Source organism: Denticeps clupeoides, chromosome 11, assembly GCF_900700375.1.
Source record: "Denticeps clupeoides chromosome 11, fDenClu1.1, whole genome shotgun sequence".
In the NCBI taxonomy this organism is placed as follows: Eukaryota; Metazoa; Chordata; class Actinopteri; order Clupeiformes; family Denticipitidae; genus Denticeps; species Denticeps clupeoides.
In genome coordinates, this window is record NC_041717.1 from 857,944 (window position 1) to 876,807 (window position 18,864).

An 18,864-nucleotide genomic window follows, 5' to 3' on the forward strand; every position below is an offset into this window, starting at 1 on the left:
GGGCCCGCCACGCCGGGGAGCCAGCCCGAGGGACCGGGGCCGCCACGCCTGACCACGCCGGGGAGCCAGCCCGAGGGACCGGGTCCTCCAAGGGGAGGATACATAATAAAAAAAAAACCTTCCCAGTATGTCAGACCTCTGCGCTTCCTTTCCCCGTAAGTCCGTAGTCGTGACAAGCGTCTTATAGTCCAGAATTTATCGTAATTTTTTACAGCATTGGATACACCATGGAACACACTGAAGACAGAAATAAAAAATAGAGAAAATAGAACTGGATGAAAACATCTAAATCAACAAAGAATAGCTTCACCTGAAGGAAACTTGAACAACAAGCCATAGCCCAGACTACAAGCAAGAGCAAGCAATTCAGGGTAAGTCAAGAGTTATCATGATGTCAGACTTCTACACATTATGACTGAATGCTGTAATGAAAAACTTTTTTTCTATTTAATTGTGCAGGTTTTATGCCACATTAAAGCTGCAAAAGGTTTTGAAAATCATTGTTTCATCAAAAAACCTGCCATTTTAACAATGGTGTACACACATTTTATTTTACATATGTATAAGACTCATTCTGGCTCAGCTCAACAGATCTCAGAACTAGGAGCGATGTTGTTTGGCTCAGGCCAAGTCCTTAATTTCTCTGTCCTACCTCATAGTTACGTTCTAAGATATACAGTGGGTACAGAAAGTATTCAGAACTCCCTTTTCACTCTGTTATATTTGCTTAAAGTTTTTCCCTTTATGTACACACAGACTCCATATTGATAGAAAAACACTGAATTGTTGACATTTTCGCTAATTTATTTACAAAGAAAAACTGAAATAATCACAAGTATTCAGACCCTTTGCTCAGTATTTAGTAGAAGCTATCATTTGATCTAATTATGATCTAAGTAGATCCTTTCCTATATCATGCTTGAACATGATATAACAGTATAGATCCTATATCATGCTCGGACATGATACAACAGTCACTGAACAGTGACTCCGTTTTTTTCAGTTTTTCTTTGTTAATAAATCTGCAAAAAAGTAAATAACTTTTCAATACAAGGTGCTGTGTGTACATTAAACAGGAAAAAAAACTTAAATGACACACAATGTCGATGATTTGTTGCATCAAATGATATCTCTTTTTCAGGTAATATAATTAGTTCATGCAGCACATAAAAACAAACAAAAACTCAAATGTACTGGAATTTGTTTCACCTTCTCAAAGTTCTGTTCTACAACTGTCTTGTTAGGGTTGAGCTGATTGTGAACCCGGGGTTCAGTCACAGCTCTCTTCAGATCATAGTTAAAAAACAGAGAATTGAGTATTACCTAAAGTGAAAGAAAGAAAAACTAAATTAGCAACACAACAGAAAACCATGTTTTTAGAAAATACACACAGGAAATTTCATGAAAGATTTTAGTTTAGTGTACATCATGGATTGGGAATGTAAAAAAAAATACACTGCTTAACACAAGCTATTTTACTTTCCATTCAAGTAACCCATACACAAAATTGAAAAAAAAGTGAGAGAAGAGGTGGGCATTTCCAAATGATGCATGTAAACACAATCACAAGAAAAAATTGCAGAAATTGGTTTATTGATTTTATTATTTCAGTCTTCATAAAGTAGATATCCATGATTACCAGAGCTGTTGCTGTAGTGATTTTTGTTCCCCCAGATGCTCCAACCACCATTTTGACATTGTTATGTTTGTCAAATATAATTGTGGGGCACATGGAGGACAGAGGCCTTTTCCCTAAAGTAGCATGTCAAACAGAATAGATGTCAATAACATGAAAATAACATCAAAGAGTTAAAAGTGACAGTTAATAAATATTTGGTGATACTACATTGTACATTGTTAAATGTATTACTAGATATTAGCCTTTGAAATACATGATTTCAATTTTGACCCTACTGTGTTCCTGTATTGCACCAGGGGGTCTGTCAGTGTGTCAGCTAAATGTAATAACAATCTTGCACATCACGTAATAATGGAAACTGGTTATTTCACACAACAAATTACAGCATATATACATATACCTGGCTGGATAAAATTACTGGGTGAGGGGGGTACACCAAATCCATTGGTTATGAAGGGGGAGCTGAAATCATCCATCTCATCATTGAAGATAATGCCAGTAGACTGGGACATGACTTTGGATCCGAAACTGGAAAGGCAATACATGCTACATGCAATAAAAGGCTTAGACATGCAGAAAATTAGCTCTTTGTAATTTCATTACAATTAAGTGGGGAAATGCATTGGAATTATTATATATAAAAATGTGTGTGTGTGTGTGTGTGTGTGTGTGTGTGTGTGTGTGTGTGTATATATATATATATATATATATTATAGAATTATATGTAATATTCGATGAGTGTCTTCCTTACTATAGGTTTATAGTACTGGTGGCTGCCACTGCACTCCCATCTTCTGCAATCACAGATATATGAGCTGTCCCATGATCATTGGGGACAAAGTACTCTGGCTCATAATAGTTGTCCGGGTGTGTAGTGTCATCTGTGATTTTGCTCCTGATGCCATCCGCAAAGTAGTCAGAGGTCATGTTGTGTATAAGCTGAGGAAGACAGGGAGAGATCAATGCCATGATTAGAATAGATTAAAATTCTAGTTAATGATGACAACCCATAACTTGAAAAGTGAAGTTGGTGGATAAGGTGAAAATTGTGTCCATTTGGGACACGTTAACCTAATTGTCGCTTCTAGTATAAGTAGCTTCATCGCTGGATTTTTCTTGAGAACTGGGATCCACTTAGACCTCATTATCACCACTACCCCAACCCCATTGCCAATCCACAGAGGACCAGGGGGAACCCATACAGATAGGGTAAACGTCCAGAACAAAATGTCCACGACAGAACAAAAGTGATTTTATCAAGGAAAAGCTGTACTCCTACCACGCCTCCCCCAACCATCACCGAGCCATAAATCCTTCCGGCCAGCAATGGGGACACCAGGGAAGTGGTGGGCAGCGCTTGCCTGGTCCCCTAGTCACAACCACCATGCCAACCACTTCCTGTCTCACCCTGCATACTCACCTTCAGCTGAAGTCCAGGCAAGTTGTGGTCGCTGCTTCTGTTGAAGTTCTGGTAAACTTCATGGACCAAGAATTCTCTGCCCAGTTGAGGGTTTTTACAGAGTACTTGCCACAGTCCATCTCCATCACCTCTGTGGACGACCGGCACCTAACCTCTGGTTTCATCACCAAGTGGACTGCTCATTGACAACCACCTGGAGGTCCTTTTCAACTGTATCTGTGTGAGCGTTTCATATGTGTGTGTGCGAGTTTTCAGTAGTATAAATGCATGCTTGTCAGTTTCATATGTGAATGTGTGTATGTTTCACATGTGTTTGTGTAACAAAAGTCTGAAATATTTCCTAAACGGCCTCTCATACGTTGTTGCTTTGTTTATTGATTAACTTGCAGTTGCTGGGTTAGGTAGGGGTGGTAGTAGTGTCACGGCAGCTATGCCACCTTTGGGCTAACAGGGGTTCCACCGACCCAGTAGGAACCCACAAGGAAGAAACAAATATAAAAGGGCGGCTAGAACTCTGCTTCCTGGATGATCGCTGCCTGTTCCTGCATGATCTCTAACCCTGACGCTCCTTGACCCATGCACTCCAAATGACGCTTCCTCTGCCTGCTCCATGGATGATCCTCACGCTCCCAATACAACCCCTTTCTGTCTGACTCCTCTAATGCCTCTTGTCCTCCCACCCAATCACTCCAACAGCCTGTTGGACCATGGGCTGCCCATGGACACCTGTTGGACCATGGGCTTCCAATGGACACAACAGCCCCTGCGACTGCATCCCAGCTCCCACAATCTGATAAATAGCCTAGTAGGTAACATGAACCAGAAGTCCCAGGTTCAAACCCCACTTACTACCATTGTGTACTCCCTGAGCAAGATATTTAACCCTGATTGTCTACAGGGGGACTGTCCCTGCAACTACTGATTGTAAGGCAGTCTCAGGAAGGAATCTCAGGAAGCTGTGACTTATCACACTGTGCCACCCTGCACATAGAGACGCAAATACATGCAATACAGCTGCACTTTCAGATCGTGTTCTTGTATCCAGGGTTTGTCCAGAGACCAGGCTGTCTGTGTTGACATGTGACCGACGGACACCACTTGACATGAGCAAGCAGGGAAACTTTCAATTAAATTCAGTAGAAACACAGATACTACCACAAAAAATACTGCTGGCTTTGCATTAGATTGATGACTTTTGTCCCGATTAATTTTTTGAAATGTGCGAAAGTAGCACAATGTTGTCACCATTAAATCATAATCTAGAACATCAGTTGATGTGATTGGCTTTACCCGTTAGAGACATTTTATTGGCTACCAGTTTTTTTGTTTTTTTTTTGTGAACCGATCGCAGTCAGAGAAGTTTAAAAAATCCACAAATAAATGTAAGTGTATTCACACATATATACGGTGATTTGAAAATGCAGGTTTATGGGTTTGTGAATAAATGTAACCACTCCAACATTTGTGAATCACATAATTTTTTTTTAAATGCATTTGTGAAAGGTGCTACCTTTATTTGTGAATTTTGAAACTAAACTATCTCCAAATACAGCACAGGCCAAAAGTTTGGACACAACTCATTCAATGTGTTTTCTTTATTTTCATGACCATTTACATTGGTAGATTCTTACTGAAGGCATCAGAACTATGAATGAACACAAATTTTACTGTCTAATGTCCCCCCCAACAATGATGAGGGATTTCCGCCCCTGCTTGACAAGAGTGACAGGTTTCTCTGTTCAACATCATGAATTTCTGCTGCTTTGGTACTCAACCACGAAATAGGCAAGAACACTATTTTAAGCCAGTTTACCACTTTAAGAGACAGATGAAAATGCGTAGAGGTCTACTGAACTCACATCTGTAATATTGAGGTAGCGTGGATCTCCCAGCCTGCTTCTTTTGGCATAGGCAAATCTGAATGCCTCTACAATTCGATGATATGTGAGGGTCTTCTTTTCAGCAGTGGAGACACTAGAATCTGAAAAGTTATAACCTGCAGAATAAGCAAAAAAAAAAAAAGCAAAAAACAGACATCCCTATTTGTAAATTTGTGAAGCACAGTTTATCATGTTTAATCCATACTGTACAGTTTAATCCATGATCCAACTTTTGGTATAGATGACTTAAAAAAATATTTTTTGTGTCTTAATGTTTAATTAATATACAGTGCATCCAGTGTTCCACAGAGCTTTACTTTTTCCACATTTTGTAATGTTGTTCCATAATGGATGACATTTATTTTTACTTCAAAATTCTGCACACAATATTCCATAATTATAAATTGAAAACAAGTTAGCTTGAAACTGTAAATAAAATGTAAAAAATAAAGCATGATATTAAGTATTAACAATCTTTGCCCTGACACACAGAAGTAAGCTCAGGTGTTTCCTGTTTCCACTGATCATCCTTCAGAAGTTTCTACAACTTCATTGGAGTCCATTGGAGTGGTAAATTCTGTTTTTTGACATGATATAACATCTGGTGTCATCCCAACAGCCTTCAAAAAGGCTAGAATCATCCCTAATTAAGCAATCCACCACCAATTCCTCAGACATTTCCAATTATTAGACAAGTGACTCTCCCGCCCTTTCGCTCTAAAATCTTAGAACATACCATCTACAATTGTTTTCTCATTATCTTATCGTGAACAACCTTCAGGACCCTGCTAATTTTCTGGCTTTTCTGAAAACTGCTTCTCTACATTTTGCTGCATCAGCAAATTTATCTTCAGACCTTATCTTTTTTGACCTCTCAGACTATTCTGACTATCATTTGGAGTCCTGGGATTAGTGATTCAGCATGGCATTTGAAAACATCCTATCTGGATCATTGATCTTATCAGGGGACATGGAAGGGGACTACATCAATGCAAGCTCTCTACTGGTGTCCCTTCGGTAGTTTGCCCTCTTCTGTTCTTCACCAAATCTCTTGGTGAGGTCATATTTGTATGTGTTATCCTGTCACTGCTACACAGATAACACCCAACTGTTCATCTCTTTTTCTGCAATCAGATGTGTCCACCAAGATCTCTGCTTGCCTGTATGACATCTCATCCTGGATGGCAGCACATAATCTGAAACTCAACCCCAGTAAAGCTCCAGTGTATTGCTATTCTCTCCTCTCCTTAGCAAAACCTTGGACAATTCCCCAATTTCTACTTTATGTCAACCTCTCATGTTTGTCAGCCTCTGAACTTCTACTACTTCCACTATGTTCCAACAGCAGAGCTATTAAAGATCTGGAAATACTCTTATGTAGAAATTCTTAATAAGCCAATGGTATCTACATAGTCCTAGTGAACCAAATGAGGGATTTCAGTTATGGATATTGTAAAGCACTTATGTAAATCGCTCTGGATAAGAGCATCTCCCAAATACTTTAAATGTAAAAGTAATTTGGAAAGGCACACACCTTTCTATATAAGGTCCCATAGTTGACAGTGCATGCCAGAGCACAAACCAAGACATGAAGTTCAAGGAAATGTCGGTAGACCTCAGAGACAGGATTGTATCATGGCACAGATCTGGGAAAGGGTATAAAAAATTGCTGCAGCATTAAAGGTCCCAAATAAGGGACATTAGCTTCAATCATCCTTAATTGAAAAAAGCTCAACCTGGAGCTGGCCCTCTGACCAATCTGTGTAATCTGTTTAGAAGGGCCTTTGGCAGGGAAGTGACTAAGGACATGATGGTCACTTGACAGAGCTCCAGTAGTGATCTGTGGAGAGAGGAGAACCCTACAGGATAACAATTTCTGTAGTATCCCAGCAGCCAGGCCTGCATTGTATAGCGGCTGGATGTAAGAGTCATCTCTGGAGGAAAACAGGCACAGCTCATCACATGGCCAATACATCTCTACAGTGAAGCATGATGGTGGCAGCATCATGCTGTGGGGATTCTTTTTTGGTGGCAGGTACTGAGAGACTATTCCGGGTTGAGGGACATCCTTGATGATAGGGCGCTCTGGACTTTGGACTGGGGCAAAGGTTCATTTTCCAGCACATCAACAACCCTAAGCATAGAGCCAAGATAACCAAGGACAGGCTTCAGTACAATTCTGAATGTCTTTGAGTATGGCCACATTATACTCAAAAAGATTTTAGGCTGTAAATGATGGTGCAAAAGGTGCGTCAACACATTATTGAGCACTGTGTATACTTTCTGGATGCACTGTAAGTGCAGGTTAAATACAATATATTATATTATTAACAAAAGCAGAAGAGTTATAATGATTTTGAAACCAGCATGTTCTAGGTTAAAATCATATCTCTTCTCTGGCAGCTCTTCTGTTCTGCTAATTCTGATGCTGTTGAAGCCATTGAAAACATTAGCATAAAGCTTTGCTGTTCTGGTGCTGAGCTGCTGATATTCTGGGATCCATGGTGTTTGATTTACTTGATCAGAGCTTGATTTAAAATTGACCACAACTTTTGAAGTCACAGATTTTTCCAGCACTAACCATCAACAATGTTGAGTATGAGGGCAAGTACAGGACCACTGGAGGGGGCATCTGGGACGTGTATGGTGTATTCCCCCATGCTTAACTTCAATGGACTTTCATTCAACACTGGTCTATACTCAGTTAGGTCTTCCAGAGTTATTATCCCACCTGCAAACATACTACACTATGTGGCATATGTGATATAAATACAGAGAATTAAAAATGCAAATAAAATATCTTAAGTACATATTGAAATTAGTATGTGGGGCATGTGTAAAAATATTTATTTTGATGGTTCAAATTCATTGAGATGATGTTGCATTCACTGTGTTCCAGATTGTCCTAAAACAAAGCCCTGAACACATCTGGAACAAGTGGATGTGACTGACCTGCTGCCTGGATGTCCTCCACTATATTCTGAGCCATAGTACCATTGTAAAAGACAGCGGGCCCCTCCTCTGCGATTTGTTCATAGGTGTCAGCTAGTTTGGGAAATTTAATAATATCATTTTCCTTCAGGATGTTTTTGTGTGAGTCACAAAACACTTCACTGGAACGAGGAAAGAAAGACACATAAACAAAATTGTAGAGTATATGTCAAAAAAGAGCTATGACTAAAGAGCACTTAAATCAGTCCCATTTGTGATATTAGTTGGCAGTCAGTGTTCTACTTAGGAAGCCATCTTAAAAATGTAGCTATAACTATTTTAGCAAGGACGTATTGATATACTTTTCTGTAGTTACCACAGTGTCCCGTCACTCAGTATTGACTCCCTGTTTTTTGTCATGGCGTTGGCCAGGGCTTTGCCAATTGGGAATCCATGTCGTGCCAGTTCAATGCTTGGCTGAAACAGCTCCTTCCAAGACAGTCGGCCATGCCGCTGATGTGCCATCTCATACCCTCGGATTTCACCTGGTATGGCAATTGACAGCCCACCTGAAAAATATATAAATTTTATTCCAAGATTATTCCAAAATTAAGTTGTTAGTGTTGATTACTTTATAAGTAAGTTTCAAGATTTTAATTACTATATAAGTTTTAATTACTATATAAAAGTTATGTAACTAATTACATTTGATTACTTTTAGATTACTAAATTGTGAATGAATTTTCTTAACTGTTAATCATTTTGAAATTTTGTAATATATGACTTAATGTCATTAAAATTAATCCACTTATAAAGACAACATAATAACAGTCACCACAAGGTCAGACTTAACTCCACATTTTACTGCAAGTTTATACAGTCATTTTGATTCAACGTTTGAGTCAACGTTGATTCACGAGTAGAGTGGACTGCTTGAGACCGTGACAAAAATGTACATAACTGTTCCTGTCTCCTTCCTTACAATACCAAACAATAGTAACAACATAGGAAAAAATAAGTGTATACAGTGGGTACAGAAAATATTCAGACACCCTTACATTTTTTACTCTTTGTTATATTGTAGCCTTTTGCAAAAATCATTTAAGTTCATTTTCTTCCTCATTAATGTACAGACGGCACCACATATTGAGAGAAAAACACAGAATTGTTGACATTTTAGCAAATTTCTTAACAATGAAAAATTTAAACATGTGATGTTGAGATGTGATATTTCAGTTTTGTCTTTGTTAATAAATCTGCAAAAGTCAATGTGTGGTGCTGTGTGTATATTAATGAGGAAAAAATTAACTGAAATGATATGAGCAAATGGCTGCAATACAAAAAGAGTGGAAAATATTTAAGTACTAAAAGTAAAAAAAGTAAAAATACTTTTCGTACCCATTTTAAGGAAATAGCTCTGATGCGCAAAATGTTTTTACATGTTGGTCACTGGTCACAAAAGACATTAGAGAGAAAGTATGACCAGTTCTTTCTTTGATATGGACAATGACGCTTGACAATGTGTGCAAAGATTAACTACTTAGTTTTGTTCCTGTAAAATGTATACATGTAATGTATCTTAATTATAAGATTGTCAATAGGTTGTTAACCAAATCTTTTTATATTCTGAGAAACAATGAAGCGTGTAATTAGTCGGAATGTACAGATATTAATGGTCATGGTCCATGACCATGATTGCAAATTCAAAGGTGCTTAAATGAACGTGTATAATTTTTCATGTTATAAGAAACTGTTGTCCAAACACATTGGTTATCATAATGCGGGGCTAGTGCTAATTAAAACCTTTTATGTGCAAGATTGTAAGAATTTGGTATCACAGAAGTGGGTAATGCTCTAATTCAAACATGGTCACTGTCAAAATTCAGTGCACAAAAAGGACAATTTGATGACAAGAAAACTTTTTGATGTCCCTGTAATTCCAACAAGTTTTCCAAGCCTATAATAATTTACAAGTATGGGGTCGATAATTCCACCAGCGCACCACATCAGCAAGGTTGCACAGATGCCCCCAAGGTTGGCAAGCTGTCTCAAAAACTACAAAGAAATAAAAACCGCAGCATCCCAATCTGATGTTCGTTCATATCTCCTTATGGTTATACAGTATGCCACTGGTGATTTACTGACTGCTATACTGATCTCGGCCCTGTTTGCCCCTGGACCATGCACTGTTGAATTACTCCTGTCTGTCTCTCTGCTCCGTGGATTTCAAACCACTACCACAACCCCTCTCCCCGACTGGAACAGCTCTTAACCCTCCGATCACACATCTGGAGCCACAGGGGAAGAGGAGCCCGTGTAGTTAGGGTGGGCGTAGAGCAAAGAGGAGCTTTACTGAAAAAAAAAATATATATATATATATATTTTTTTTTTTTTTTACAGTATTGATACCACCAACAATGATGGTTTCTTGGTGCAGTGAATTTACTAAATGGTACACCTTACCTATGTTTATTTGCTAAAAAAGGCATTAAAAGAGATGCGAAAATAACTATGAATGAATATGGATGAGATAATATTCCATGGCTCACCACTCTTTGCAGAGAAAGAACTAAACAGACTTATGCTTATGCTATATTATTATTTTAATAGTCACAGTTAGGTCACAATAGTAACAGCTAGGCAGTGGTGGCCAAGCTGTTAAGGCCTCATAATCAAACGTTTGCCGATTTGAATCCTGATCTGCCAAGGTGCCACTGAGGTGCAATTGAGCAAAGCACCATCCGTTTGGTACAGGTGGACCTAATGGCTGCCTTCGACACTGTGAACCAGAATCAGATTTTTATGTTCCTGGGTGGGTATTCAGAAACATGCGCTAGAATGGTGTGAGTCATTCTTACATAAGATAAGTTTTTGTGTTCAAATTGGTACCAATGTGTCCTCTCCAGCCCCTCTCATGTGTGGAGTACAGGGTTCCATTCTTGCCCCTCTTCTCTCCCATTGGGGTCAATTCTCCGCAAACAATACATTTCTTTTCATTTTACGTTGACGATAGCTAAATTGAAACGTGTATTCAGCAAAAGGTTTCCTGGACTGCATTGCAGAAATTAAAGCATGGATGTCACTGAATTGTTTACATTTGAATGAACAAAGGTAGTGGTAGTGATGTTCGGACCGAATGATAATAATAAGGTCACTGCCCTTGGTTTCCTGAACCCATACTTAGCAGACTCTGCAAAAAAGTTATATTTGACTCAGAGTTGATATTTGAAGCACAGATCAGCTCAGTACTAAAAACTAGCTTCTTTCAACTGAGACAGCTGTCAAAAGCTAAACAACTCTGCTCCCGTTTCCACTTTGAAATCTTAATCCATGCTTTTATTACGTTTTATTTTATACTTGAGGAATGTCATCTACTGGTATAACTGACTTAAGGTGAGTTTTTGATGAGTTATTGGTTTGTGAGGACATATTGTTTATGTGTCTGATGTGCTGCACCCTGTACACCACAAAAATATTTTAAGGCTTTAACCTGATTCATAAATTCATTGCAGAATGAATTTGGTTGACTTAAATTTATTCTTCATTTATTTTTTGGATTTTGAAGTTTGATTAGATTTTCCAATGACATTAAACATTTTGAAAGTGAATCATCAAAATTTTTAGGAAACAATAAAAATAAACTTTAGCTGTTTGTAGTGTGTGTAGAAATGGTTGCCAATAGAAATTAACTGTACACCTGATTTATTTAATCGTGTATCCCTGTGGTCTAGTTTTAGATCAAAAGTTATACTTTAGTTAGTTAATTTTTCAGTGTGACTGAATTTTAGAACTAAATAGTCCCCCATTGCTATAATAAAAACATGTTGTTTTTATCTACAGCCATCCAGTATTTAACATAATGGTTCATGTAGGTCTGCAGTTTCTTTAATCTTTTGTCACACTAATGTGTGATCACTAATTTTCTTTTTTTCTAGCCTTGACAAATGTTCACTTTTGCACAGCTTATGTCGACTGGACTGATGTGTAAATGTATGTTAAACTGTGTATTTAGATGCTTTCAATGCAATTTTCAGCATTTATCTGTGTATATATACATGCCAAAATTTACTGGTATATGACATAAAGCTTGTCCCGCTAAGACCACTTCAGAATACAGTAACTGAAAGGGGCTCTAGACCAGTAGAGATCTCAATGCAAATCACTAAATTTAAACATATGATTTCATTAAAATGAGAATTTATGGCAAAGATATCAGGTAAAGCATGTGTAAAAAAGCACAAACTTGGTGCCAAGGAGACACCTGAAAGTATGAAAAGAGCAACACACCACAAAAGCACTCTTTTCATCTATTTTGAGCTCTCCTTACACTATTATACTAATATAGCATAAGTCTGTCAGGCTCTTACCCTGCAAAGAGTGGTGCGCCATGGAAGATTATCTCCTTCATAATCATTCTTAGTTATTTCCTCAAATTAACATAGGTAACTATCACTTTGGCCTTATGGCAAACATTTCTCACTATCAGCACTGTTTACTAAACAAACAGAAAATATTGACATCATATGACATGTTACAGTAATAATGACCGGACAGGGAGAGGGCAGAAACAGGATACACATATACACAAACATTAGGTGAACACAAAGACAGTAATCAGGTAAACATGCATGACACATGAAAAAGTCCAGCACACGGAACTGGGCTATCCACCCAAAGTCAGGAATATGACAGGACTGCCTCCTTAAAGGCAAGTCTCTGGCGCACCTCAAGATTCCTTGGAGGACTCTCTGGCAAACAAGAAGCAACAGTGCAGGGAAAGTAGACTCGGGCTGGAGCAGCTGAAAGTCCAACCTCCTTCTACTACTCATATTCTGGTCCTGAAAACCCTGCTGTTCATTTAGCTGTTCCTCCTTGTCTCTGGCATCGCCAGGAATGTAGGACATTGCGACACTTTAATGGGCCAACGAGGTCCTACCACACAGATTGGGCATCTGCAAATCCACTGTCCAGATGGAGCATGCACAACCCCGCCATGCAACTGGAGCTCAGGCATCCACAACCCCTACCAGAGTTTGTTGTGGGACATCGGGACCCTGCAGCGAAATTGAAAAACAGAGACCTACAGCCTTGCACCTACGGCAGAGAGAACAGCACGGGTGAAAAAGTTGACCCTTGAAGTTCGCTGCATCCAAAAAACGTCCCGGACAGGGTGGAATACATGGAAGGACAGGGCAAGGGATTTACTAAACAAACAAGAGACATCAACACACATCACAGGTCACAATACAGAAGTAATGACCAGGCATGGATAGGGCAGAAACAGGATACACATACAGGGCATTCGGAAAACACCCCATAATGTCAAAAAGGCAAAAAAAGAGTCAAATTTATTGGAAGTAAAAAATGTACATAAGTATTCACAGACTTTGCTCAATACTTTGTCAATGTGCCTTTGTCAGTAATTACAGTCTCAATCGCCACAAGCTTGGACCACCTAATTTGGGCCAGTTTGGCCCATTCCTCTTTGCATCACCTCTCAAGCTTGTAAAAAGTGTGGTGGGGTGAGAATCGAGTAAAAAACTCTCCCTCTACACACACAAAAGCACTGTATTCAAACCACTCCAACTTGATGTTACCTGGCAGAAAGAGGCATGGCACAATAAAGGTTAAAAGGATGAACAGCTTCTAATTTATTAACACCAGTAAATTATTATTACAGTTACATGTGAATATTGAATGTAAAAAGGTACCAAGATTACAAAGAAAACAAAAATGAGAAGAAAGAGTAAAGGGAGAGAGAGACATGAGAAAAAATGAGATGATCCGGTTTCGATGGAAAGCCAGCTGGGAAAGAAAAGTCCCCACATGTGAACAGATCTTTATACCCCTGGCCTACAGGAAGTTGTCACAGACCAATCAGAACCTGTTGTTTCTGATGTCACGCCCCCGGTGCCTCCCGCCTGGGGAAGAAAAAGAGAGTAAGCGGTCCCGACAGCCGGCACCTCACACGTTTGGCTCGGGGGATGTTGGAATGCAGTTTGACAAAGGGATGCAAAAACAGAGGTGTAAAACAAAGGCACAGGAGTGTCATGTCTCCAAGACGTCCCATCTTACAAGCTCCATCAGTTTGGAAGAGATGTTCTGTCCAATTCAGGTCTGGGCTCTGGCTGGGCCACTCAAGGACACTCACAGAGTTGTCCTAAAGCATCTCCTTTAATATCTTCTCTGTGTGCATAGGGTAATTGATGAACCGTCAGTTCAAAGGCGCTCTGGGGCAGCTTTTCATCCAGGATGTCTCTGTACAGTGCTGCAGTCATCTTTCCCGCTATCCTGAATAGTCTCCCAGTTCATGCAGCTGAAAACCATTCCCACAGCATGATGCTGCTACCACCATGCTTCACTGTAGGGATGGTATTGGCCTGGTGATGAGCGGTGCTTGGTTTCCTCCAAAGATGACACCTGCTATTCACACCAAAGAGTGCTGACACACTCCAGCCACCTAAGGTCTAGCATTGCCTTGCATTGTCTTGAGGAATCCAGGGCCAACTGCACTAGCAAATGGTCTCACAAGTTTTCTGAGGATCTCATCTTGGTACCTAATGGCAGTCAGGCTACCTCTAATAAGCACATGGAGACCAGTCATGCTGGTGGATGTTACAGGCAGTAGAACGTTCTCATGGTATCTCCAGACTCTGCCACATCTGTCACATGTGCTCAGTGTGAACCTGCTTTCATCTGTGAAGAGCACAAGGTGCCAGTGGCGACTTTGCCAATCTTGATGTTCTCTGTCAAATGCCAAACGTGCTGCACGGTATTGAGCTGTGAGCAAAAGCCCCAAATGTGGACATCGGGCCCTCATACCACCCTCATGGAATCTGTTTCTGACTGTTTGAGCAAACACGTGCACATTAGTGGCCTGCTGGAGGTCATTTTGCAGGGCTCTGGCAGTGCTCCTCCTGTTCCTTCTTGTGCAGAGGCAGAGATAGCAGTCCTTCAGCTGGGTTGTTCCCCTCCTACAGCATTCTCCACATCTCCTGATGTACTGGCCTGTCTCCTGGTAGAGCCTCATGCTCTGGACACTCTGCTGACAGACACAGCAATCTTTCTTGCCACAGGTCACATTGATGTGCCATCCTGGATGAGCTGCACTACCTGAGTCGCTTGTAAAATAAAGTGAAGTGATTGTCACATGTGATACACAGTAGCACAGCACACGGTGCACACAGTGAAATTTGTCCTCTGCATTTAACCCATCACCCTGAGTGAGCAGTGGGCAGCCATGACCGGCGCCCGGGGAGCAGTGTGTGGGGACGGTGCTTTGCTCAGTGGCACCTCAGTGGTACCTTGACGGATCGGGATTCGAACCGGCAACCTTCTGATTACGGGGCCGCTTCCTTAACCGCTAGGCCACCACTGCCCACTGCTTGTGTAGGTTGTTGACTCAGTCTTCACTAGAGTAAAAGCACCACCAGCATTCAAAAGTGACCAAAACATCATCCAGAGAGCATAGAAACCGAGACATGTTCTGTGGTCACCACCTGCAGAATTTCCACCTGTTGTCTATTCCATTTACACAACAGCATGTGAAAATTGATTGGCAGTCAATGTTGCTCCCTAAGTGGACAGTTTGATTTCACAAAAGTGTGATTGACACAGTGTTGTTTAACTGATGCCTTTATTTTTTCGAGAAAGAAATATATCATGTAATGTTGTTAATGATTAAAAATGAGAATGAATATAGTTAGATAAAATATAAAATGTAAAACTAATTAGATTTCAGGATACTCTGATGGCTGGGAGAAAATGATGAAGCGATCTTTGGACATTCTTTACAATGAAGTGGAAAAGAAAGTGGTTTGCCTACTAGGTACTTGTGAAAGTGAAGTGATTGTCTTTGTTAAGCACAGCACACAGTGACACAACCAAATGTGTCCTCAGCATTTAACTAATCACCCTTAGTGAGCAGTGGGCAGCCATGACAGTGTGTTGGGATGGATGGGACAGTGTGTTAACTGGGTTAAATAGAACTGTATTACTAAGAAAAGAGAGATCATTTTCATTGACTAAAATTAGACTAAAATGTCATCAGATTTTGAACGCGTTCCTATTTTTTGTGAACGCTGAACTGAACGAATCAGTTTACAAATTATGAACGTGAACTCTGGCGAGACTGAACGCCGCTCACGTTTTAAAGCTTGCTGATTACAGGCTAGCATGGCTGGTGCTTCGAGTCTGAAAAAAAAAAAACTAAAGAACGAACGTGAACTAGTTTATTTTTTGAGCTGTGAACTTGGTTCAAAATTTTAAAAAATTAACTATTAACGTGAACTAGTTCTGTTTTAGTGTGAACTGGCACAACACTGAGGTGGACATTATGCTAGCAAAGACATTAAGCTATCTTCTCTGAGCTATTAAACCAGTTTTATCCTACCACCGTGTTAAAAAAATAATGAAGCAACACTGGTGTGATTTTTCTACTATTTCTGTATGTCAGCATACATGTCATAACATACCTAGGGTAACATATAGGGTGGTAGTAGCCTAGTGGGTAACACACTCGCCTATGAACCAGAAGACCCGGGTTCGAATCCCACTTACTACCATTGTGTCCCTGAGCAAGACACTTAACCCTAAATTGCTCCAGGGAGACTGTCCCTGTAATACTGATTGTAAGTCGCTCTGGATAAGGGCGTCTGATAAATGCTGTAAATGTAAATACCCAAAAGCATAGCATACCATAGCATAGCTTACCTCTATATGTTTTTTCAAATTTGAAGGTTTTGAAGTTTTTAAATGCCAACAATTCTTTATGTTGAGGCAGGCATGGGATGCAAAGAAATCGCAAGGACTCATTCTTTGCTCCTTTGTACTCAAATAAATTTCTGCCATGATCCAGACCGGCAGGGGTGACTCCGTTGGGACCGGAGTTCCATGTTAGTCTCGTGTAATGGTCCCTGATTGTGTCACCTGTTGTATATTTATATAATTGAATAAAGCTATCCTGTTTGTGTCTGTTCGCCGTCAGGTCACTGCGTGTTAATGTTCCCTTGTCGTGTGCAGTTTGTATTAAACCCCTGTCCTGTGAAGTCGTGCATATGCGTCCTCCTTCATCGCCATGTCCAGCACTTGACAATTTCTTAAATCCAGCCAAGGATTTCTTTGTCATTCAGAGCTGCAGGACTTGTGTTCACGCTCAGTTGATGCAGGCTCTGGGTCCATGTTGAATGTCTTGTGCTGCTAACTGACGCGCGCTCTGCCATCATTGGAGCTAATAAAGCCTGATTGGTAGGAAATGGCAAACAACGCCAGAACGCAATAGGCAACTATTTTTTCATGCAAGATTTTGAGGAAATTGTGTTCATAAATTGTAACGAGTAACAGCATAAATTGTAGAAATGTAGTGGAGTAGAAAGTACAGATAATTGTCGCAAAATGTAGTGGAGTAAAATAAAAAGTATGCATTATTATTTTTACTTAAGTAAAGTACAGATATGTAAAAATGTACTTAAGTACAGTAACAAAGTACAAATACTTGGTTACATTCCACCACTGCCTTTGAGGGAATATGCTTCCTGTGACTAGACTGAAAATGCTGTAACAGTGACATTATTAAATTAGTTCTTATTGATAATACATGATAAAAGTTAAGATGAATTTTTCAATTACAAAAGATAATATATGCACAAGGAGGTTTCTTTACAAATGTTATGAGTGTCATAAGGTTATTTTGAAAAATATGTTTTTGTGTGTCATGTGCCATACCTTTCCGGTGAATTTTTATATGATTTTAACTTTTTAAGTGCACTTGATTTAACCTCTTTATCGCACCAAGGGTTAGTTCTAAAGCTGCTTGCCTATTTTTTACCTTTTTAGTGTAAGGCACAATGGCTAAGCACGGAAAAACCAATCCGTCTAAGTCAGGCCGCAGTAGCTGGAAGCTACTTCACAATCAGAAGCTAATGAAAGTCTGTTGCTGTGTATGCGATGAATGATGGACGAGATGCGAACTGACATCCTTGATAAATTAGATTCCATTATTTCAGAAACCGAAGGGAGATAACGGAAGTTTTTGATGGCAGGCAGGCTGCACAAGGAGAGACAAATGCTAATCTCGAACTTTCGGCGAACGACCATGATGGTAAGCTAACCGAGCTCCAAGCTAATGTTAGCAGGCTAACAGCACTGGTCAATTACCTGTCCAGGAGATGTGAAGACCTGGAAAGTCGCTCCAGATTCAATAATGTGCGCTTGGTGGGACTGCCCAAGGGCCTGGAGGGCCCACGACCAATAGAGTTTGTGGATAAATTCCTGCAGGACCTACTTGGACTGGGTGAGAAACCTGTGCCCATCATACCCACCATCCTGCGAAGAGCCGGAGAAATGTCTCCTCTTCTCTACATGGACAAGAAGATCTCTATTTTCCCAGACTCTACAGCGGTGGTGGCGAAGAAATGAGCAGCATTTGCTAACGTGAAGAAGGAGCTCCACTGCTGCCTGAACATTACGTTTGGACTTCTCTACCCGGCACATAAGAAGGTGGTGGTTCCAGACTCCCTCTAGCCAGTTAGCTAACTTGCCATTGTTGCTGGTAGTTAACATCGTGGAATACATGTTCCTGGTGTTAAACTCAAACTTTCTCACAAGGTTATTTTATTTTGCAGACGCTTCTATCCAAAGCAACTTACAGGAGGAAGACACCAGCAATTCTCGTTCGATTTCTATAGATTTGGAGTTTACAAAAACTAAGAGCCCTGATAAGGCCTAACTTGTCAGAAAAAGAACATGCTCGGAAATTGCTAGACGAAGAAAAAACATTTTTTTATTTATTTTGTGCAGTGTGTTATGCATGTGCGTGTGTAAGTGTTAGATTTGTCTTAAATACTTTTTGAATAAGTGGGTTTTGAATAACTGCTTCTTAAAGGTGGTAGTAGTCTCGGCTAGTCGAATGGATAAGGGCAAGTTGTTCCACCAGCCAGGGACATCAAAGGAGAACAGAGTTGAAATGAGAACAGAGCTAATTCTTTATCGATGCC

At 40.0% G+C, this 18,864-nt stretch overlaps 1 protein-coding gene across 5 annotated transcripts in view; it reads right to left on the reverse strand.

The window, feature by feature from the left end:
• ggt1a (gamma-glutamyltransferase 1a) overlaps positions 1-18,864 on the reverse strand; it is a 41,051-nt gene that overhangs the window by 3,916 nt on the left and 18,271 nt on the right. For 3 of the 5 annotated variants that reach the window (XM_028995722.1, XM_028995721.1, XM_028995723.1), the window contains exons 5-12: positions 8,247-8,439; positions 7,892-8,052; positions 7,521-7,670; positions 4,919-5,055; positions 2,391-2,578; positions 2,040-2,167; positions 1,640-1,752; positions 1,210-1,323 (exon numbers count right to left, since the gene is read on the reverse strand). In XM_028995722.1, coding sequence (XP_028851555.1) covers positions 1,210-1,323; positions 1,640-1,752; positions 2,040-2,167; positions 2,391-2,578; positions 4,919-5,055; positions 7,521-7,670; positions 7,892-8,052; positions 8,247-8,439 — 1,184 coding nt within the window. Of the gene's footprint in view, positions 1-166; positions 238-1,209; positions 1,324-1,639; positions 1,753-2,039; positions 2,168-2,390; positions 2,579-4,918; positions 5,056-7,520; positions 7,671-7,891; positions 8,053-8,246; positions 8,440-18,864 lie in introns of those variants that run through there. The other 2 variants (XM_028995724.1, XM_028995725.1) reach the window with 2 other exon arrangements.